Below are 24024 nucleotides of genomic sequence, written 5' to 3' on the forward strand. Positions count from 1 at the left end.
CGCCCCGCCCCGCCTCGGTGGTGGCGCATGCGCGCTGGCAGGGGCACCTGAGGGCGAAGGGGGCTCAGTCATGGCGGCCTCCATCATCTGCAGCCGGGTGTCGGCTGGGCTGAGGGGCAACGGCTTCCGCGCCGCGCTGGGCACCGCCACGGCGAAGGTAGCGTCCGCTTGGGACCGGGTTCGGGACGGAGCGGGTACGGCCGGGCCAGGGCTGGGCCGGGCAGGCTGGGGTCGGGGTCGCCTCTTGCGGAGCGACGGCGGGAGGAGCGGCCGCCTCATCCTACTCCCTCCGCCGTCCTGGCTTGCCCTGCCTTGTCGCGGCGGCGGGGCTGGCAGCTGTATGGTCGCCTTTGGCCTGCGTCCCCGGGCAGCTGCTCTTCTTGCTTGCGGCAGGTCTTCCCGGCGTGGTTCCCTTTTTCTTCTTTTGCAAGCCCCCCTTCCTATAACTTGCTTGCAAATCCCAGTGTTTTCATCTTTGCTGTCACCTTATTCATGCGGAGGGTCGGACTGTGCCAGTAAGCGCTTCTTCCAGCTCATATCTCCCCATTTTTTGCTCTTGTTTCCTGTGAATGCCTTTTTGAGGTATAGTCTTGTTTTTTGGCTGCAGACCCCCTGGAAAGCAGTGTAAACAGGAGAGCTGGGGAGTCTGAAGCGCGTCACTCTCCGTGCGACTTTCTTCTCCTTCCCCATATGGAGGAAGGTCGCTTTGAGTTCCCCTCTCGGGTTACGCGGAGCCTCCCAGGGCCCGGCCGGTCAGTCAGCGCCAGAAGCAGCAGCCCCGGCGGTCAGCGCCTCTCACTTGGGTCTCGCGCCAAGGAAGGGGCCTCCTGTTTGCAGAAGGAATCCTTTGGAGATTAAATAGGCGCTCTCGATTCGCTAGCTCAAAGTGCCTTAGTAAAGCTCTTGCGTTGTCTGCATGCTTACTTCATTTAAAATGAAACAAACCCTTAAAAATACAGTCAGTTAGAAACTGCCTAATATAGACTGGGTTTTGTGGTACTTGTGCCAATGGTATATACTGAAAAAATAAAAATAAATGCAAGATTTTGCTTGTATCTAAATTTGTTTTGTAGCCTTTTTACCTGGAATCTTTCAGTGCTAATCTATGTTCATGGATTAGCTGAATTCAGTAGGTTTGCTGTTTCATGCATGTGTAAAATTAAGGTGTTGTTCCTATACAGTGAAATATGATAAATGCAGCAAACGGTTTTTACTTTTGTTGTAAATAATTTTCTTGCTGTGAAATACAGTTACTTTACAAGGTACCCTTTGGAAACCTGTCGTCTTAAAGTCCATGAGTCGCTGTTCTTTTCAAAAAGGCAGGCATTGCTCATGTAGTACCACTTCTGATGTTTTATAATCAAAATCAGTTTCTCCCTGAATTCCTTTATACAAAATATCTATCAATACGTCACTTTTGCAGATAAAATTAAGACTCCTTCCACACTGGAACTTCCTGGATTGAATGTTAGGCATGTTATATTTTACTTGGCATTTGAAATGTTAAAGTTATTTTGCGCTTTTGGCAATCCTCTGATTCAGTGTAGATGTTTGAAATGGGTTGTAGCTAGTTTTTTCCATTCCATGATAGTCATATGAAGGCTGAATAGTCTGTTCCATAGCAAATTGAATTCACCACATCCAGCCGCTGAGGGTGGTGTAACTTAGTTTCTGCTGCCTCTCCTTCCCAGGGCGTAGTTCTTAGTTTGGGAGACAGAGCCAATCTACCAGAACGTTTGAATGAATCTATTCTGTGTGCTTTTCTCTGTTCTGTTAAGCTTCCAAAATTCCTCAAGGTTGTTTTCCCTACAGATATAATCCTTAAAGTATTTGAATGCTAACTAAATACATAAGGGTGTTTTAACCCTGCTGGTCCTTGTCAGTGCTAGCAGCTTCACCAGCTCTTTCCTCTACCTCAGTAAAACCTCGCAAAACCCAATACCAGACCTGATAGGAATGACTAAGGTGGAAGGGTAATGGACAACAAGTGTAGGATTAAATGTTCAGGTGTTTGCATTGGTACACTAAACTGTTTAACGTGTAGACTTTTTTTAACCTAAACAAAGGGGGCAGTTCTTCAAAACACAGTCATGTTCTTTGTTCTTTTTGTTTTCTTTTTCTTTTTTCTTTTTTTTCTTTTCCTTCAGGTACTTGTTGGAAGTCCAGGAATATTCAATAATCATGGATTTCAGGTGCAACAACAGCAACAGAGGAGGCTGTCGCTACATGAATACTTGAGCATGGGACTGTTGCAGGAGGCTGGCATTTCTGTTCCACACGGACTAGTTGCCAGGACGCCAGACGAAGCTTACAAAATAGCAAAAGAAATAGGTATAATATTAAAGAGAACATTTACAATACAGGCATGTACACACAAGGTGTAACTACTTTTTCTGTGTTTCCTGGTAAGACATTTCTTGGAGTTCTGAATATACCTTCTCTTTAAGAGAGCCTTTCCTGTGAAGCAACTTTCTTGCAGATTTGAGTATTGACTTTGGAGCTGACATTTTCTTAATTTGAAGATTTCTAATGCGTAAGATTGCTCAGTGCACAGCACACAGTGAAATCAATTAATTGACCTAGTTTGAACACACTCGGTTGTGTAATGAGACCTGTTTATGAAGCTAAACTGTGTCTCTGAAATTCCAATGGGGAAGGACTTGATCCTTCTTCCGTTAAAGGCTGTGAATATATATTTCAGGCACCATCATTCCCATATCCCAAACGCTGCAGATACTTGTCCTGTAACTTGTGAGTCTCATTTAGAAGGAGTGATTCTGGTATAAATTGTATTAGCCTAGGCTAATACAACTACCTAAACTTCTTTGAGATAAGTAGTAGACTCTGCTTTATGCAAATCCTGGATTTCTTTTTGCTCTCAAGCAAGGCTAGAGGAAATCTCGCATGAAGAGCTTTAGTGGTAGTGGCAGGTATGGTTTCTGTAGTCCAAGATCTCATATAGAACAGAAGATGCAAAGCATATTTACCTTTAGGCTGCAGAAGAGTAAAATCCTGTTCCTTTGTGAACATGCTGTTCTGGCAGAATGCAGCTACTTTATGCAGGAGGGGAGAACTTTGGCTTGTAGTTCTAAGCTAAATTCTTGGCTTGTTGATGAAAAAGCATACAATATCCTTTGCCTGGTGCTTAAATACTTTATTTAGAGTTGAGCTTTCATTTTGGACTTGACTCTGCCTATTAATTTGCCACTTTACCTACTATGTGTCTTAGTAAAATTTTCTGGTTTAATTTGAATGTAATATAGAACTCAGCTTCTATCATTTGAGGCATTAATACTGACTTTTTTTTTTTAGTTTAAAGATTTTTCTCCCATTGGAAAAAATGTAGTAGGTTTGTCACACAGTTTAAATGAAGGACATTGCTTGTCGTATTCCACTCTCATATGCAAATGCCTAAATCTCTTTTCACCTCCAAATGGATATGTTTGTAGTAATTTCTGGGGCTATAGGTTTTGTTAGGTTTATTTCAGTTTCACGTGTAGATTTAATGCAAAAAATGAGATCTGAAAAAGAAGATTTTATTTTTTTTCTAGAGCAAATTATGCTGCTTTATAATGTAGGAAGGAATTGAAAAGCTGCTTTTCCTTCAGATCTGATGTCTTAGAAATTCAGGTATTGTCTGCCTGCCGCCTTTGTCTTGTTCCCATTAGAGAGTAAACGATACACAATTACAACTTCATTAGTACGAAAGAAAGGTGTTTAAATACTTCTGTTCTGAGGATGGTTTAAAATTCAGACCCTTGCCTTTTCTTAAGAGTGACCTTGTAGCACGATCTAAAACTTCACAAATTGGGCATACCCTTTTGCTTACATTAATATCTGTACAGACCTCTGGCTAGTGGCGAATGAGACAACCTTTGCCTATGGCTGTTTAATAGCTATCAGGGAAACTCGAAGGTCAAGATTCCTTTGTTTTGTTCCCTGTTCAGAGAGGAGTCCTGTAGCAAAGTAGGTGTGTCTGCTGGTTTATAGCTCTGCCTCATCCTTGTGACGTGATAGGTATGCCTTTTATCTGGAGTATGTGACCCTATGCAATATTTTGGGGGTCAGAAAAATGAAGTTGTGAAGTGTATGAGTTAGCATCCTTTAGTAAGCTAGAATAAAGGAATTCAGGGCTTCTGGTGGTCAGCCATATATACTTTGTTTAAGTTGGTGTATATTTGACGCTCTGGCTTTCTTTGGTACTTGAGAAGAGGAAGGGAAGACTTCCCACTTCCCACACTGAAGGAGCTTGAGTTTTTGAGGTATTGCTCAAACGTTGTCCAGAACACATTCTGAATGGTGACAGATTCTTTTGCTCCAGTGTTTTGGATTTCTTTGTTATTGTAGCCATTTCCCCAGTAGTTTTCATTTAGTATGTACTTAAAAAACAAACCAAATCTCTAGCAAAATGAAAAAATCTCACTTTTTTTTGGCCACCTGCTCATAGTTTATTTTTGTTGTGTCAGAGTTGTCAGTAGATATGAGATTATCTTTTGCTTCTTTTTCTGTGTTAAATTGGTTTTTCAAATGTTTGTCTAAACCATTACAAAGATAGCTGGTAATACTGTGCTTGCTCTGTCTCCCTAGTGCTGATCCACATGCTCCTGATAACCTTTAGTCAGAAACTTGCTCTCTGTAAACTTGAGTTTGGCATGGGATTTCTTTTCTTTTGCAAATACCTTACTTCAGTTAGAAATGGCTTTTTATCCCAATGTGTAACAAACACAACTTTCTCGTTAACAGTGATTATCATAGTTTAGCTGTGGCTGTAGCTACATCAGTGTAACCCTGTAATATGAACAAAGCCAAAGCTTAACCATACTGAGGATTATTATCACTGCAGGTGACTAGTGTGTGGTAGAATCAAGCTGAGGTATACAGATGTTGCAGTTTAGTTTAGAGCCTAGTTAGAAGAGTGCACTAAATATTCTTTAAGTAACAAAAATAATGACATTTGTTAGAATTTAATTCAAAGTTATGCTTATCTTGAGGTCTGAAGTTAGATGAAATAGCCTGGAAGCCAGAAAGGTTACTTCCTTTCCATGCCTCCAGTCTTTCTTGTACTAAATACTTTTTCTGCTGAAGACCAAAGCGTCCTAAAGATACCACATTGTTTACCTATATGTGAAGTAATTTTGAAAGGTATCTGAAGTAAAATGCAGTATTTGAGCTTCCATTGTTTTCTTCCCTATAACAGTTTTCTAATATTTTTAAAGGAAATTGAGATGAAATTAGGTGCTGTGAGCAACTTTTGAGAAATGATGACAGATAGCTTACGGTTTGTGTCTTAAGGAAAAAAAACTTTTTTGTTTGTTTTTTTTTTTTAAAATAATTTGATTTCTGATGCAGCTATCAGATTTCTTAAAGTGCTGTTTTCAACTCATTTCTGTTCTAGCTGGATTCTGCAAATGATTATTGTTTTGCTTCTATTTTTTTTAAAGCTTTTCTGTTGTGTCATGGGAAGATTGGCCATTGCAATTATTACAGCATTGGTTTACATATAGCTTTTTCTTTTCATATTTGAATGGCTGTTGAGAATCATCGTTTGTTACTTATCACATGCATCTGTTTCCCTATAAAGAGCTCTCCATCTCATTTCAAGTAAATTGTTATCACATCCTGGTTCGTGAAACTATTGTTCTTTTAAACTAACTACTACTGAGTAATTAAATCCCTGAGAGTAGATTTGGACCTCCTGTAAATGTCACTACTTACTTTTCCTCCAGTAGTTCACTGTCTCCATTCGAGACCTCCAGATCTCATTTGTGCCACTGAAAGAATGCATTTTACTTAGACCTGAGAGGGCTTGTGTCTCATGAGGTCTTTAAAGACTTTATTGATTTAAAAAAAAAAAAAAGTATTTTTGGCGTGGGCTTTGCAATATGTCGTTCTTCATATGTTACATGAGCGTCTCACTTAAATTTTGAAATAACGAGCTGAGTAAATTCTGTTCCAGAGTGTTGATAAGGGGCTGCAGTACATCTTGATGATTGGCCTCTGAGTTTATGGTTTACTCTCGGCCTATGTGTAGATTCCAGCTACCACTGTGGCTGGTGCTGATTCAGAAGCTGATATGCATTTGTTATCAAGAACGTGACTAATGAACCTAAAGACTATTTCTTGAAGAACAGATGCTTTATCAGTGTGACAGCAAATAGCTGAACAGGACACGCTCTTTGAAATGTATAGTGCTGCTGTTTAAGACAGCATCTATGAAAGTGCTGTAAAAAGCTATGAATTGCTGTAACTGAAGTTTTGATGCTTCCTGACACTTTCCTCTGTTAACAGTTGTGTGGAAGGGAGTATCATATTGTATGCCTGTAGAAAAGCCTGCTTTTCTTTTATAGCATATATTTCTATTCATGATGATTTGAGAGGAAAGATTTCTGAAGTGATCAATATCTTGAAGCAGCTTTTGTATTCTGGTAGTTTTGTAGGATTCTAAGATATCAGAATCCCACAGCTTTACGCTCATGGCAGAGCGTCCAATTTTAGTAAAATAAAACCCTGTACGGAATAGGAGATGTTGAGAAAATTGAGTGCCTAACATTTCACCTTTCTATAGACACCAGAGTTCTTGAAAAGAGACTAAAAGCAATGGAATCTGCTGCTACTTTTGCTGTTGCAGGTTAAGAGATCTAGTCCATCTCCTTACCAGTATCGTTTATAAGGAATGATCTTTTTTGGTATGCTTTCTACAGAATGGCTCAAGTAATTGGCTTGGCTGTATTCCTGCAGGCAGTTCCGTGATTGAGATGTTTCTTTTCAGACCTTTTAAGTTCTTTCCAATATTATTTTATCTTTCTGTCTATTGCTTAAACATACAAGCTGTATCTGTTTAAAAAAAAAAAAAAGTAATGCATAAACCTGGTTAGTCAGAAACCAAAGTTTAGTACAATGTGTGCAATGATTTTCTTAGGTAAAGTACTGGCTTTTTCTTTATTAGCTTTTCAAAAGAATAGGTATTCCAGGCACTGTGGCACAAAAGCTGGGATAGTTTTCTCTTTAGTGTATGCCACACCTTCCCTTGTAGTCTGTGATCAGTTTCTCTCCCCCTTTGTTCTGTGTTACACTGAAAACCCACATGTGTTGTTTTTGTTCCTAATACTTTTTGGTTGTTTTGCCATATCAGTTTTCCCCGTTTTTGAATTATCTGTTTGACTATGTTAACTGATAATCTTTTAGGTTGTCTGTAGAGTCTGAAGCTCCAGAGTGTTTATTCAGATGCTGTAGGACATGGATGATGATCTAAGGTGTGAAACTTGTGCAGAAATCCCCCAGGTGTTAAAAAAACCCTGCTATAATGATCAGTGTTAAGTAGTTTTTTTCCAGTTATGTTTCTGCTTAGCTGATCAAAATCTCTAGATAACCAGCAGTAGTAGTCTAGAAACCAAACATTTACTTGAATTCTGGCAGACACTACTTTTTTGGCATCGGAAGCTTACATTTTGGTTCAACCTTTGCTTTATTCTATAACACTTCACTCCTTTGAAGTTCTAATATCAAAGCATGTTGTTGATAATAATTCACTAATTCAAATAACTCAAACCCCATCAGATTCAAATTTTGACTGCTGTATTTTAATTAACTTAAGCTATTGCTAAAAACAAACCTGTCTTGTGAGTTGATGAAAAACTTGTGGGTGATTAATGTCAGAAAGTATTTATGCAGAAAATAATATTTTGTATTAGCGAAACATCTTGTTTGCTTTCCTTACCGATATGGTCCTTTCAGTGAAAAGATGAAGATTCCTGGCACATAATTATTTCAGTAGTTGTGTTTTTGATTTACATACAATAATTCTGCTAACACTCAAAAGTTTCAAATGCTGAAAAAATGTAATTTTGAAGTTAAATTCTAAATAACTATACTTATTAACAAAACGCAGACAATATAAGAGATTCTCTGTCTGTGTTGGCAGAATTAGGGTTGGCATACTCTTTACGTTGAGACTTCTGTTGATAATAGTGGTTAGTTAAAAGTCCATCTTTTCCCTCACTAATTCCAGAAAATATAACTATATTGTTTAAACTTAGAGTTTTTATTATATCCGTGCAAGAAGAAAAAATTTGTGTTATAAACAGAGAAATACTCTTTCTGGAACTAAAAACTTTTAAGTACAGAGTAACTGAAGCAAAAGTTATCGGTGTCTCTCCCTCCAAGGGTAAGTTTGCAGTTGAATGGTAGTTGAGAACTTGATTGGCACTTGTGTTATTAACCTGTCACTACCTTTTACTGTTGACTGTTTTGTGAGAACACATGAGGCTTGCATAATTATCATAAAGGTGTTTACAGTATGTGGAAAGCAGTACTGCTACCAGAGTCAATATTTGGCAGAAAAGTGGCAATTAAAGCGATTTGACAAAAGTAATAATGGAAACTTGTAGAGCAGAACATTTTAATAAAGTTTGTCTGCCCTAATCATCAGACTTTCTGCTTGCATAGAAAACTTCAGAGATACAATGGAACAACAAGCCTTGCCTCTTAATAAGCTTGTCAAAAGATTGCATTTTACATATATCCACATGTGATGCAAGGAAAAAAGAGACCTTTCTCCCAGTTAGAAAGCTTAGATTATGGAATCAGAAATTATTCCTTCCAATAAATAAATATCAGTAATGCTAGAAACTAAGATAGCGCAGTTTTACTTACATAGACTTTTAGTGCTAACTGCAATTAACATGGAAATGCAGCTCTTAGCAAATGTGAGTTTAGTGCCTTGGTCTGGAGCTTGCTTGCCTGAGACATTAGCTGTACTAAAGGCTTGTTTTGTTCTAGTGCCCTGTGTTAAGCTTTTACACTTTGTTACTGCTGCTGAAAGCATGTCCTGCTTTCTGTCCTGCTCACTTCAGTGTCCCTCTGCATGTGCTTGTCACACGGTGCACAGGCTTGCAAAAGTACTGTCAGTTGGATTAGCTTTTGCCTTCAGCAAAAAGTCACTCTCTTTCAAGGCTTCCAGGTATGATTGTGCAAATCCTGATCTGGCACAAGAAAAGGAGACTGGAGTGAAAAGCTGAGCAGAGGAGGCAGGATAGGACTGTTGCTGTGGTGTAGCCTTGGCTGGCATAAACTGTCCTAACTTTGTATGCAGATACGTGCTGTACCCTGCTATTTTTTCATTGAAAAACTGCTAGTTTTTCATTGAAACAAAAGCCTAGCAGTATTTCAAAGCAGTGGAAGCAAAACGGAAGCTTTGAGTAGAAACCTATGTTAGCTGCTGGTTTCTGATTTTTTTCTTGTGTTACTGTATATGAGTAGTTCTCTGCTGTGTCAGGTTTTGTGATAGTGCTGCGGCTGTAAGGTGGCAGATGAGGTGTATGACCAAACGTTTCTGTCCTCTAGGGTCACTTTAAACAGGGGCTGTAGGTAAAAATGCTTGTTGAACAAGAAACTTTCTGCATGGGTTAAGTTAAGGTTTTCTTGGGACATCTTATCTTAAATTTTGTTTTAGGTACATCTGTGCAAGTTAATTGCTTGTAAACATAGCTTGTCCAATAACCCTTGAAGCGTTACGCATTTATGCAGTTAGTTTGCTTGCAGTGCTATAGGAAAACAAATTACAAATCATTAATATCCTGCTCATTTAATGTCACAATTGTTGCATACTTTTGCATAAGTAATAGTCCAATGACAACTTTGTTATGGCCAAAACTGTTTGCGAGAAGTTTAGAGTTGTTTCTCACACACTTTTATCAGATGTCTTTATATGTTGCCAAAGTGTAATCATGCATAATAATTAAGGCCTTAAGAAATATCCTATGGGATCAGGGCAGTGGTGCATCTCGCTCGATACGCTGCCTTTCATGGTGGCAAAAAAACATGCTATTTTCTGCAATTCATATGCCTTATTTCCCCCCAGTGTTCATAATTGTTGCTTTAGGAATATCAGAGGGAACATCTCTGCCCAGTTTCCTTTGAATCTCTTACTCTTCCTTCATGTCTGCTAGCAGGCTTCACTATCTTCTGTGTAAAGAAGTGTCTTTTTTTTTTTTCTTGCACCTTTTTAAAACTGACTTCCTCTGGTAGGTGGCTTTTATTTTTGGCTGGTGTAGAGCAGGAGAACTATTGTATGATGTATGTGTAGTGTGTTCTTGCTCTGTCCCTCACCAGGTATGGCTAAAGACCGTAATCATGTTCTTGCTTTGTTCTTTGGTAGATTTAAATAAGCCGCAAGCTCTTCTAGCCTCTTCTCATAAGGGAAGCTCTTTATTTCAGTGATCGTCCTCGTAACCAGACTTTCCCATTGAAAATTACTTTTATGAACATGTCCAGAGCTAAACATAATGTTCCAGCTGAGATCTTACCAGAGCTTTAGCTGGCATGTGGTTCTGACTTGTTCAGATTCTGGTCTTTATTGTTAGGAGGAGTAATAGCTACAAAGAAGGTGTCTGTGGTTGAACTTCATGGCTTTCCTGAAAACTTTTCTGTAGAAGCAGCTTTTACCTTCTGGACTTAGTGTAGGAGATGAAAAGTACGGTGGAGATACAGAACCCTCTCTTCTGAACTTCCTAGTGGACTGTGAGTTAAATCTCTTAGTCTTGATTACTAAGTATATCAGTTCTGAATCTTTGCCAGATATAAAACTTCCATAGAAAGCTCAAAACAGTAAAATAATGCTGTGAATACTTTAGCCTTGTGGAGGAGACCAGGTGGATCCTCTGTGAGCAAGGGAGCAAGTAGGTTTGTTGTGTGTGTGGTTTTTTTTTTTCCCCCTAAATCTCTTCACAGAAAATAAAGTATCTTCCTGTTTTCCTCTCTCTTCTATACTAACCCTAAGAAGTCATGCTCCCCCAAATTTTGTGATTGTATGTAAAGGTAAATTATTTTCAGATGGATGGAACTTTATTTTTAAGCTCGCATGTTGGAGTATGTGGCTTCATTTATCCATGAAGCTACTATTTATAATCATATTCATACATGAGGCTTATTGTTTCTTAAAGCAAGCTTTATACTTAAAGTCATTGCATAAAAGTTAAGTCTTGTTTTGTGTGGCTTCTATAAAGCACGTTAACTTTACTTGATTGCCAGTACTTAGTAGCTACAAAAAATAGTTGTCTTCAGGAACTGGATTAAATATTAGATAATAGACTATAGTAAATCAACATATACTTGCATGTTTATAACCATTATGTTTCTTGTGCCAAAGAACTTTGTATAAGTTGTGAATTCAGAGATCTGTTGTTAGGGAGAAAGTCAAGAAATCTACAAGTAGCTAGTTGGGAATAGTAACTTGAGCATTCCCTTTGCTTATAGCCACCGTGGCTTGCGATATCATGCAAGTTTAATTCTATCTGGCTAGGCAAGATGCAGGTCAAAATAGGAATCAACACATCTTTTTTGTGCCTGCCATAATCTTCAGTATGCATAGCAGCTAGTTTTGCTGCTGTAATTTTTCTTAGGGTTTTCCATGGTTGCCTTTTCACATCCAAGAGAACAGCCAGTTCTTTCTTTGCTTGGAATGACCAGAGCGGCTTAGCTAATGGTGGCATGAGAAAAGATGGGATGTGCCGCACAAATGTGAATGGGGCAGCTCTAAACATCTTGAAGTCTAGCTGCTCTCTGCAGTGTATTCAGTGTAACTAAACATGAACAACATCTCAGGGCTTTGTTTTTCTTCCTTTATCCCCTTAAATGACCTGATGAACTTTTTTCTTTGCTTTTTGCCTGTCAACGATGCTTCAGAATATCAGTTGATTTTGATTATATTCTCATACTTCACATTTTAAACCCAAATGCATAGTCTCTCCTACCTAGAAGAATATTTTATAAAGGTTTTTTTTTTAAACAGTTAAAGCCAACTAAAGGGTTTACTCTGTCTACCTTGGGAAAGATAGTGTATTTACTTAGGTCTCTGACTTCTGCAAAGCACTCAAACTTATGCATCAGTGCTCTGCTGAATGGAAGCCATAGTGGACCTGCAAGTTGACTTGGGTAAGTGCCATAGTTACATGTCATTGCTGAGAAGACAGTGGTTACAGATACAGAATATTTGTACTTGATTGAGGAAAATCTTGGATTATGGCATGTCAGATACTCAGTTTCATGTTGTTAATAGTCTGTGCGATACTAACGATGTCTTACTGGGTGCTTAATCATTTGTGATTCAAACACGTGTTAAAGATCAAACACTCAAAGTCTCAACACTTTTGGATACTAACTCACCAAGGTTTGTTCACAGAGCAGCCTAAAGCTGTAATTTGTGGATGGTTTGAGATTTTTGGAACCTGTGTGAGTTACAATACAGTCTTTGATTCACATATTTGTGTTTTGAATCGGGGGGTGGGGGTGGAGAAAGGGGGATAAAATGAAAACAGCCTTTGTTATTCTACCTGGGACAATTTGCTTTAGTAGTCACAGATGACAAATTTTGGGTTTTCTTTCATTCTAGGTTCAAAGGATCTTGTGGTAAAAGCACAGGTTTTAGCTGGTGGTAGAGGAAAAGGAACATTTGAAGGTGGCCTCAAAGGAGGAGTGAAAATAGTTTTTTCGTAAGTTGTTTCTAAATTATCGAACCAAGTGGAAAACTTCAAAGTTTCACATTATGAATTGAACCTATTGGTTTTTTTTTTAAAATCAGTGTTTTTATTATTAACCCTAAAATAACAAAAATTAGATGAGATTTTTTTTTTATGCTACTTCTGTTTTTCCAGCAGTTTCTTTGTCACATTCTGAGCTTCTTTTATTCTAGTCCAGAAGAAGCAAAAGATATCTCCTCCCAAATGATTGGAAAGAAGTTGTTTACCAAGCAGACAGGAGAAAAGGGCAGGATATGCAATCAAGTATTTATCTGTGAGCGCAGATATCCCAGGAGAGAATACTATTTTGCAATAACAATGGAAAGGTCTTTTCAAGTGAGTAATATTAGAAATAGAAGTAAACTAATTAACTTGTTATAGCTGAATTAAAAAAAAAAATGACAAAATTGTTTACTGCACTGGTCACTTGCTTTTGAAAATTAGAAATATACGTAAGCTAAATTTTGTTTCCTAGTATCTCTGACTATATGACTGCCTTAGTGTTTAAATGTTTTAAAAATGTAATGTTACAATTTAAATTTAAGGAATAATAAATGAGTATCGGTAGCGCCAACTGAAGTTCAGAGTCATTATGGCCGAAGGGGAGATGGGTGGAATGAGGGGGTTGTACTCATTTTGGTTTTAGTTTGCATGTATCTACCAGAAGCCCATACTAGAGTTTAGTTTAAAAATACAGCTGTATGTGTGCATGTACATGTACACACTACTTAAGAGTGTCAGGGACAAGAGAAGTAAAAGTCTTTTGGAAGAGCCAATGGTCTTGGATAAATCAAACATCCTTTTTCTCCAGTGTGTGGAGGTTCTTGGAGGCGCACAGGTGTGTCCCTGAATTTTGAGTGTGCTGGTTGCTTTTTTTATGCCAATACTCTTTGGGAACTGGTAAGAAGATTTGGGCCTAGAGGTCTGTCTGCAGAACTTTCAGAAAGATGTAAGCCATAGTCTCTCCTGCTTGTATGTTCTGTATGTGTGGCTATGTAGTGGTTTAGGCTACAGTTCAAACCCAGTTACTGAAATGTGTTGGCGTATTTTCTGACGGGCTAGTGTTCCGTTATGCAGCATAGAGCATGCATTGCTAAATAACTTCAACAAAGTCAGGGTAAAGCAGATATTGGGACTTTATTTTCCGAAGCTCAACAAAAACTGAGTTCTGTCAATCCAGATGTTTAAGAGTTTGCAGAGGCACTGCTCTTGGTAATTAGAGGAGTATCTCTGGCATGAATATGAGCCAGCAGTGTGCCCAGGTGGCCAAGAAGGCCAACAGCATCCTAGCCTGTATCAGGAACAGTGTGGTGAGCCGGACTAGGGAAGTGATCATCCCCCTGTACTCGGCACTGGTGAGGCCCCACCTCGAGTACTGCGTTCAGTTTTGGGCCCGTCGCTACAAGAGGGACATTGAGGTGTTGGAGCGTGTTCAGAGAAGGGCTACAAAGCTGGTGAGGGGTCTGGAGGACAAACCTTATGAAGAACGACTGAGGGAGCTGGGGTTGTTTAGCCTGGAGAAGAGGAGGCTGAGGGGAGACCTTATCACCCTCTACAACTACCTGAAAGGAGGTAGTAGAGAGGTGGGGGCTGACCTCTTCTCCCTGGTGACAAGTGATAGGACAAGAGGAAACAGGTTCAAGTTACGTCAGGGGAGGTTTAGGTTGGATATTAGGAAACATTTTGTCACTGAAAGGGTTATTAAACATTGGAATAGGCTGCCCAGGGAGGTGGTGGATCCACCATCCCTGGAGGTGTTTAAAAAAAGGGTAGATGGGGCACTGAGGGACATGGTTTAGAAGTGGCTTTTGTCAGGGTAGGTTAAAGGTTGGACTCGATGATCTTAAAGGTCCCTTCCAACCTCAGCGATTCTATGAGTGTGAAATAATTTTCTGTGAATGAGGAAACTAGTCTTACTGTTTTATATTTTTGTTGCAAAATTAGGAGTTAAATGTTGTATTTGTTCCTTCCTCTGTAGTGATCTTTCTGACAAGAAAGTATCAGTTGTGTTGGGTTTTAGTACAATTATGTGACTTGGGCACCTACATTCTGTTGTACTGTATTATATAGAGCAGGGAAGATCCAAATGTTACAGCACACACCCCAGATTTGCCACAAGGTGGCATTAAAATACTGTAAATGGCTGGATTTTAGAATCTTAAAATTCTGTAAGCAATAAGCAAGCATCCTTATGGAAATAAAACTTACTGTAACTGATTTAAGTAAATTAGATAAAGAAGGGAAACATATTTTCCTGACTTGCTCTTGTATAAACAAATAAATCTTATTAGTGTACATTGAGCGTAACTGTGTGGATGATTGTCTTTTGATAGGGATGTGTCTTGTTTTTACTGCTGACTTTATAAGTCATGTTTTTAGATGTGCTTGTAATTGCTGTAACTTGTCCATGATGTTTATTATGAGGAAATGCCTTTCAAAAGGAGGAAGTGTGAGGATTGAATAGCACACAGTGTGTATTCCTGTTGTTGTCACAAACCTCTTCCTTTAAAGGGGAAAAGAAGTCTGTAAAATAGTTGAAAGTGGACTTGATGTCTCAGGTGTTATTTACCAGTAGTGGCAAGACTTCTTAGATTTTAAGTAAAACTGTTCACTTCGGTCAATTCTGTGGAACGATAAGTTATTTTTTTAATGTGTTCATAGCTTCCTGATTGCTCAGGGTATGAATATCTAGAAATGTTTGTTGTGTTGAACCTTGCTATTAGATGTAGGGTAATTCACCATCTATGTGTTTCCATTTGGAAGGATAGCGATGGGAGGGGGGTGGTGTGGTTATTAAGCATGTTCTCTGAACCAGTGTTACGCTTCCTGTATTTAATTGTCAACAGTTATAAGGCTGTTTAATGTTGAAGACCTGTGCTGATGTGAAATGCTGCCTTAGTACGCTAGCTGTCATAATCCATGCATGGGTGGTGATAAGGGAAGGTAGGTTGGGGTGATACAAGTGAATGTGTCTTTACTGTAAACTGGAGGACTGTTCCCTTGGGGAAAGATTTTTAGGTTCCATGGTAGTGAGTCCTTGATGCTTTTGTTGAGATTTAGATAGCTTCTTAAAAAAATCTGTGCTGTTATCAATTCTGGTTTCTTAATTTCTTTCATTACTGAATAATTGAGTTCTGATTTGTCAGAACTCTGCGACTTGCTTTCAGTGATGACTATAGTTACTGAGCTTTGTGATGCTACTGAACAGGAACAGTTCGCAGTAATTTGTCACTATGTTCTGCAGACCTAGATTTGTCCTTGGAGTTGGAGTGTGGTGGATGAATAAATGAGTGCCTGGCATTTGATGTGTGTTTGTGTAGGGTGAGTGGAGAAGGGGGAGATGAGAAGGCTGCCCTTTTTCTGGTGACAACCTAGAAGATAAAATGCATATGATTACTAAGTCGAATATTTCTATCAAAATTTAAAAGTAGTATGTCTGTGTTAATTGCTCTGTTGCTATAGTGTATGCAAAGGAAAGTTTTCCTTCTTAAAAGCAATTGGACCCAACATACACCTTAAAATTTGGGAAGTATTATTAAAAGATTTTATTATAGATGTATTGAATAGATCGTAACGTTCTCCTCAGAGCATATGAGTAAAATGTCCAAATAAAAAAAAGCTTCCAACTAAAACCAAGGTTTTATTGCTGTGACGTATCTTATGAGAAGAACTAAATTTCAGTTGTATGCTATAAAATTACTTACGCTTGTTTTTTTTTTCCCTTTTTGTTCTAGGGTCCTGTGCTGATAGGCAGTTCTCAGGGTGGTGTTAATATTGAAGATGTTGCTGCAGAGAATCCTGATGCGATAATTAAGGAACCCATTGATATAGTAGAAGGCATAAAAAAGGAGCAAGCTGTTAGGGTAATTGTTAATGTGGAAAAGTACACATTAGCGAGGATGGGAGGGTTGCTTCTAAATTTTGTAAAGCGTGCATGCATTCAACCTGCTGAGGTGTCTTAAACCCTTTTGACATTTTGAAACAGATTTGAATTAGATACGTAAGTAGTTTTACGTGATAATCAATGTAGATTCAACTCTGTATGGCGGTGCTTTATCTAGCTGTTATATCTTTGTAAAGACATATGATGATGACTTTTTGTTAGATCTTTTTTAGGATAAGTGCAGTGTTTTGTATTGCAAACAATATTTTCAGATTCAAGAGTTATTTCTTTTCCAGGAAGACAGGAGAGGTTCCACACCTACAAATTTCAATTGACACTGAAATAATAGCTAAGCTGGGACATTCCTAATTTGTAACTAAATCCTGAACATCAGTTAACAGATAACCAATCTTTTACTTTCAGCTTGCCCAAAAAATGGGATTTCCTCCTAATCTGGTGGATGAAGCAGCTGAAAATATGATCAAGTTATATAATCTCTTTCTGAAATATGATGCTACCATGATAGAAATAAATCCTATGGTGGAAGATGCGTCAGGAGTTGGTAATGTTTTTTCTTCATATTCTTCAACAATCTAAGATAGTTGTTTTGCACTGCTAAAACTTCAGCTGGATACAGCAAGAGGACTTAACACTAACATGATGTGTGTTGAAAAACAAATTTAATAAAGCATATAAATTTGAGAATCTAAGCATAATAGATATCTGCTCTTAATTGTTAAAAAGGATCTTAAGTTTAAGCAGCTTCCTCTTTTAATAATTTTTTGTTTATTTAAAAAGAATATCTTCCACTCTTGAGTGTTTGGCTACCCAGCATAAGGCATTCCTGGAAAGTGGGTCTTTTCAGAATTCATGAATTGAAACTTGAGTCATCTTGTGTATTTAAAGTTGGTACTGAAAAGGTAACCCAAATGGTACCATGTTCTAGAAATCTCCTGCCTTTACTACTTGCACATCAGAATGACTGAGTTTAATCTTTGATGTATTGAAAGACTATAGGTGTTTAAATGATATCCTGATATTTATCAGGTTTTTTTATATCCAGTTGCAGAATAGTTGGTTAATAATCAATCACAGTCAGTTTCCCTCTCACCAAAAAAAATAAATCTGTGGAGAATGTTTGTGCTTGAACTCAGGTACAGCAGTTTTAAATTTAAGCTCCTTTGTCAAAGCTTACAATTATTGTACTGTTACTGTTTTTTTTTTTTTGTTGTTGTTTGTTGGTTTTTTTTCCAAACAATATTGCTTAAATGGACAGTATGGAGCAGTCTCTTCCATCTGTTTCTCTTGCCTTGTCATTTTTATATCATCTGTAGTGAGGGGTAGAAATTAAGTCTTACATTTGTGCAGACAGAAACTTAGTTCTGATGTAACGAATACTCTAGGTTTTCCACCTCACCTGCTATATCTAAGTGAAACTTACTTTTGTGTGTATTCTTCTGACACTTTTTCTTCTAACTCAGGTGTTTTTTCATTGTGATTCTGTGTGCTTACCATGCATGCACACACACTATATGTATAATCTAAAAGCAGGAAACTAAGAGGGATTGTAAAAAATCCAACAGACACCTTCTGTAATGATTAATTTTATGCTAGTTACTGAAACGTAATTTGCTCATATTTATCGAACAGCTGCTTGTAAGCTTCTTTGGTTTTAGGGTGTCTCAAAAATACAGTTATCTTCCTTTTTTGTGCAGTTAAAGGTACTTAACTGATTGTGTGGGTAAACCGGAGAGAATCTTGTATTTGCATGCAGTGCTAAGTGTGTCTTTTCAGTAAGCTGTTTCAAGTTTGGACTGCATGAGCTAGCTGCCAAGTTTAACTTAACATACTTCAACACGTTCATGTAGCAGTTGAGCTATTATTCTAGTATTAAGTGATGGTTTGGGTTTGTTTTCCCTGCAGTGATGTGTATGGATGCAAAGATAAACTTTGACAGTAATTCAGCCTATCGTCAGAAGAAGATCTTTGATATGCAGGATTGGACACAGGAAGATCAGAGAGACAGGGATGCTGCAAAAGCAGATCTCAACTATATAGGATTGGATGGAAACATAGGCTGTTTAGGTATGTTGTATTTAATGAATTTCAAATGATCTAACGGATTTATAAACTCAATTCCTAAATGTTATCTTTATTCTCATATAGTCAATGGTGCTGGTTTAGCTATGGCCACAATGGATATAATAAAACTTCACGGCGGAACTCCAGCAAACTTCCTTGATGTTGGTGGTGGTGCTACAGTGCAGCAAGTGACAGAAGCCTTTAAGCTTATTACCTCTGATAAAAAGGTGAGGGAAGAGTTGGCATATCAAGGTCTGCACAGTGGTAAAACAGGCTATGATTTGAAAGACAATGCTTAGTGCATGCTCTGCAGAAAACATGTGTTTATAAGCATAGAATTAAAAAAGGAAGAAAGTGGAGATGTTAGCTTAGTCTTGGTGCAAATGAAGAAGGCCTGAAAACCTGTTGATTTTTTTTTTCTTTTTTAAAAATAGGTTGTTTGTCTGTGTACTGAGTAGGCAGTTTTGTGTCCTCCAGTTGAAGTTACAGCTGTATTTGAATCTTTCCAGAAATCCTTTGAGTCAGAAACTTCCCCCCGCGCCTGCTGTTTAAACAGAAACCAGTGTTCAGATAGATTTCCTTCCCCCCACCCCCCTCCCCACTTTTGGGCCTGTTTTGCATTTGGGTCTGTTTTGTGTGTAGAGTTGTAGGGATTCATATTCACTGTGCTGTGCACAAACAAGTTTCTCGGGTACTTATTATATGTAACGTAAGAGAAAATAACTTTGTAATGGGCTTGGAAGGGCATTAATGATTTATCCTATCAAAAATTTATCAGAAGTGTTTGAATATTATTAATTAATAAATTGGTTGAAAGTAGAGGAAGAGCTTTACCATCCCAGAAGGATGATGCAAGGACTGGATTGATAGCCTGCATAGAGGTGCTTGTCCCAGTGGGAACTCATGGCAGTTCGGGACTTATTAAAAAGAAAGGAAAATATGAAAAAGAGGTAACTGAAAAAGGTAAAAAGGTGGGAGTGACTTGCAGGACCTGGTAATGGTATGCTACTTTTGCACCAGAATTTCATGCACCACTTGCTCATCTTTGGAAAGGGCCAGAAACAAATAGTGAATGATTTTATAGGGGAGCTTGGTCTCTTCCCTGTTGGAAAGATTTCTGTTAACAAATAGGGTCTGACATACTCTCCAAGAGTGTTGTAGAATCATAGAATCATTTAGGTTAGAAAAGACCTTTAAGATCATCAAGTCCAAATGTAAACCTAACACTGCCAAGTCCACCACTAAACCATGTCCCTAAGTACCACGTCTACATGTCTTTTAAATACTTCTGGGGATGGTGACTCCACCACTTCCCTAGGCAACCTGTTCCAGTGCTTGATGACCCTTTAGGTGAAGAAATTTTTCCAATATCCAATCTACGCCTCCCCTGGCACAACCTGAGGCCATTTCTTCTTGTCCTATCACTTGTTACTTGGGAGAAGAGACTGACACCCACCTGGCTACAACCTCCTTTCAGGTAGTTGTAGAGAGCTATAAGGTCTCCCCTCAGCCTCCTTTTCTCCAGGCTAAACAGCCCCAGTTCCCTCAGCTGCTCCTCATAAGACTTGTTCATTCTTTCAGCAAATTGAAGGAAAAGTGAGGGATACAGGCACAAAACACCTAAATGACAGAGAGAAGAAACAAGGAAAAAGCTGGGGGTTGTTATCTGGGACAAGTTCTTTCAATGCCAGTTCTCTGCTGATGCATGGACAGAGGATGTCCAAACAGACTCCTTAATATATCTTTCCCTTTGTGCCTTCCTTCAGCTGCTCACTATTTTATCAAAAAAGGATGACTGTACCTGGGATTCCTGGTGCTGAAAGTCAAACAGCAGTACATCTCACTGGTGTCACGGACTGCACTCGGGCTGACACTCTGGGTTCAGTTTGGGTGTTGTTTAGAAAAGCCTTCTGGGGTGCCAGTCTAACTTACTTCTGCCCGTTAGTAGCAGGAACGAGAACAGATGAGCTAGTCTGATTGCAAGATAATGAGAACTAAGCTACTGTTTATCAACCAGTTGCACATTAAGTTTTAAGTTTATTCTGTCCTTCAAGGCTGTCTATCAATTTATCCTCCTACTTTATTCCATCTTTCACCACTGACTGCGATCTTTTTACCCCTCCTTTCCATCACTTGAGTAGGAAAAGACTTTCCCTTAACTTCAGGCTTAGTCCTCCTGAATAAAACATATTTCAGATAGCTTACTTCCAAGCATGCAAGCTTTTAAGTAAGCTGTACAAACAGTATGTTGTGTTTGAGTTTTGTAAATTTTCTGTGTTCTTTAGCATGCCTTCTTCAGTATGTGGAGTTACTAGTGTGGGAGGTACCTCTGCTGGAGTAATGTTAGAAATGGAAAGATAAACAGTTGACAAATGAAGTTGTTACATGACTTTACTGAAGTTTCATCTGTTTGATTTGCTTGAAGAAAATCAAACAGCTCTCTTTATTAATCATGCTCAGAATATTCCGATGTACAGTGTTGGGTTTATACAGAAAATGGGTGTGTGTCTTTTCAAGTAGTTGTACGGAATACACACTGAGTGAGAGAAATGGCTATTGCCTGCAACTCATGCTGGATTGAAGGACAATGTGGAATTTTCCTGGGACAGGCATTTTTGCAGTAGGGTTTTCCTGAAGTAACTGTTCTGTTGCATGTGACTTTAGAGAACATCAGCAACAAAAGTAGTTCTATAAAATGGAAATGTTCCCCGTCTTTCACAGAGTTCCTTATTACGCTTATGGAACTTGAATTTTCCTTAGGCTGAAAGGCTGAGTGGTACTTTTATCTGATGTGCTTCTGGCCATTTTTAACATGAATATTGTCTTGATTCTGCAGGTATTGGCTATTCTGGTAAATATTTTTGGTGGCATTATGCGATGTGATGTGATAGCCCAAGGCATTGTTATGGCAGTAAAGGATTTGGACCTAAAAATACCTATTGTGGTACGGTTGCAAGGTGAGTGAGCTTCAGTACATGTTAATTTGTCAATATTTTTCTTGAGTTTAACATATTATGTTACGAGTTGCCTGTAAGACGAAAACTATGGGAAAATAAGGCAAACCTTGAGGTTAGATGGTGAGGATCGGCAAGTTAATAAAAAGAGATTGCCTGTTTTTATAACTACTAAAGCTGTTGTCTTCTAGATTTATTTGCTAACTTACTTTTGGAACAGGCTTCCTGGAAAATATGAGAATACTCTGGTCATAGTAATCTCCTGTTGAATAACAGTGGCATTTTATCTGTTTCTTAAGGTACACGAGTTGATGATGCCAAAGCTTTAATAACAGCTAGTGGCCTCAAAATCCTTGCATGTGATGACTTGGATGAAGCTGCAAAAATGGTAAGATAGCTGGTTACGAATATGCTTTTCAGAACATAGCATCTGTTGCAGAATACTGAAAAGTTGAAACTCCATTTAGTCAACTAAAGGTAGTTTAGGATAAATCACAGGGCCAGTTATTATCAGGATCTGAAGCAGATGTTTTACAAATTAGTAATTACATATTTTGTAAGTAGAAGAACTAATAAGCTATTATACCCCAGAAATATCTGTTTGGGACTTTTTTCTTTTTCCCTCCCTGAAAAGCAGGTTAAAAATAGGTTTAAAAAAAACCCCCAAAGCTAACATGTAAATGACCGTATTAGTCACGCCCCTTGGTAGGGGAATGGGTAAGAGCTTACCTTTATTAATTGAAAGAAAATACTTAAATTGAAGTAGCTGAAAAATGCAATGTAACGCTTCCTTTGATAGACCACTATATTTCAGTGTGGGTGATTAAAAGATTAAAAAACAAACATAGTTGAACATCCTGTTGCCTCATAAGGTAATTAGATACTCAGACAATCAGACAGGTTGGTTGTGATTTTTTTTGTTGTGTGTGTTTTGTTTTGCTTTGTTTCCTGGGGTTGAAGCTCTGGATTGCTTGGAGGAAGAACTTGCTTAGCTTGACAGTATGCCCCTCTGTTTTAAGGAATAGTATGAAATCCTACTAGGCTGATCAAGCTTTGGTTAGGTCAGTGGAAATCTTCCCTGGCAGTAAGTGTGGATCTTTAAGCTATACTGCATCTATGTAATGCATCTTCTAAAGCTGCTGCTGAATCTAAAGTTCTCAGCTGAATCATGGAGCCATGCAAATGGCATTAAAATTAGTTTTGTAATCTTAAAATATCTGTGTCTTTAGAAGCACTTTTTTAAAAGGTTATAGTTGGTTTTGTATATTGCCCATAGGTAATTCCTTAAACAGATTTATGTAAGATAATGCCATGAGTGGGATAAGCAAATGGGTGAAGATAGATCAGAGTAATAAGCTGAGCATTCAAAGCAGTGATTATAATCAGTGATGCTAAGAGTATTTTTTTTTCTACCCATAAATTAACAGATGTCCGTAAATTGTTCTAGCTAACTAGCATTTTAGGTGCTTTTGAAGTTACATAATGTGGACAAGAAAAACAATGTGTAGCAACAGTGAAGATGAAAATGTTTGGTCTGCAAAAAATTAGACGGCATCTGGTAGATTTTTCTGTCATGGGCAATCTTAGAGTTCTGAAGCTTTTTTTTTTTTCATAAAGAACCACTTAGTTATAATATTAACATTCTCCTCTCCCTCTCCCCCCCTTAAGATTTTGCTGATGATTCTCTGCCATTACTTTGTTTAGAAAGATTGGTCCAGCTCACTCAAGTTAGGATTGTTTTGATATTAAGTGTTTATTTTCTTTTTTTCAGGTGGTGAAACTCTCTGAAATAGTAAGCTTAGCCAAACAAGCTCAGGTGGATGTTAAATTTCAGTTGCCAATTTGATCTGAGAAATGTCATGCCAATGTCTAACATGTTCTCTGAAATACTGTGTTCTGTGGGATATTTTTCATTTTTTTTTTTTGTGTGGAGGTTTTGATTGTTTGACAGGCGCACAAACTGAAGTACCTGGTCTTTAATGTTAACATTCGGAATGGTCAGAGTTCTTGTAAAAGCGTGTATTGCTGATCTTTAGTCCTTCTTAGTTGTTGTTCTCAAGCCTCCAGCTTCTGCTGCAGAATGTCACTTGCAATATACTTCTGCGTTGTCCAAAGCAAAGCTTCTGGTTGAAAAATAATTATTCTGAATAAATTCTGAAGTTACTTTACTTGTAAATTTGTATTAGCCTTGGTTAAAAGTAAATATGACTAGATTATCTAGTTGTCCATGTAGAGAAATGTATTGAAACGGTATTTTATATTGGAGGCAGTTGTACTTAGCAGTATAATGGACATGAGCAAACCAATCATTATTTATGAACAGGTGCATTTGAACTTGATCAGAAACATTTTTATAGAAGTGCTTCACTGAAGTGGCTGGTAACTCTTCTGGACAATGTGTTTAATCACTACAAAATATACTGTAGCACTTAGATTTTCACAATTTCCGGTCCTTACAAAAAAAGCATTGTGTAGTTTTATATATGAACATGCATTTACCAAACTTCAAGGAGACAGAATACATAAAGAATTAAAATGTCTATTGTACATCGCTAATAAAATTGTACATTAATAAAATGTCTCCCAAAAA

The 24024-nt window shown here is 38.1% G+C and overlaps 1 protein-coding gene across 1 annotated transcript; it reads left to right on the plus strand.

Annotated features, from left to right (window-relative positions):
• SUCLA2 (succinate-CoA ligase ADP-forming subunit beta) lies at positions 1-24024 on the plus strand. The gene is made up of 11 exons (XM_054188856.1): positions 1-157; positions 2148-2331; positions 12389-12488; positions 12689-12851; positions 16250-16378; positions 16822-16960; positions 18322-18483; positions 18565-18707; positions 21317-21437; positions 21734-21822; positions 23206-24024. The coding sequence occupies exons 1-11, from the start codon at positions 71-73 to the stop codon at positions 23278-23280; spliced, it is 1392 nt and encodes a 463-aa protein (XP_054044831.1). The 5' UTR covers positions 1-70; the 3' UTR covers positions 23281-24024.

This window comes from Rissa tridactyla, chromosome 1, assembly GCF_028500815.1.
Source record: "Rissa tridactyla isolate bRisTri1 chromosome 1, bRisTri1.patW.cur.20221130, whole genome shotgun sequence".
Taxonomy (NCBI): Eukaryota; Metazoa; Chordata; class Aves; order Charadriiformes; family Laridae; genus Rissa; species Rissa tridactyla.

Coding starts and splice junctions, on each gene's coding strand:
- SUCLA2 (XM_054188856.1), top strand. CDS start 71: ATGGCGGCCTCCATCATCTGCAGCCGGGTGTCGGCTGGGCTGAGGGGC. Junction 12,852..16,249: donor CAATGGAAAGGTCTTTTCAA/GTGAGTAATATT, acceptor TTTTTGTTCTAG/GGTCCTGTGCTGATAGGCAG. Junction 18,708..21,316: donor TTATTACCTCTGATAAAAAG/GTGAGGGAAGAG, acceptor TTGATTCTGCAG/GTATTGGCTATTCTGGTAAA.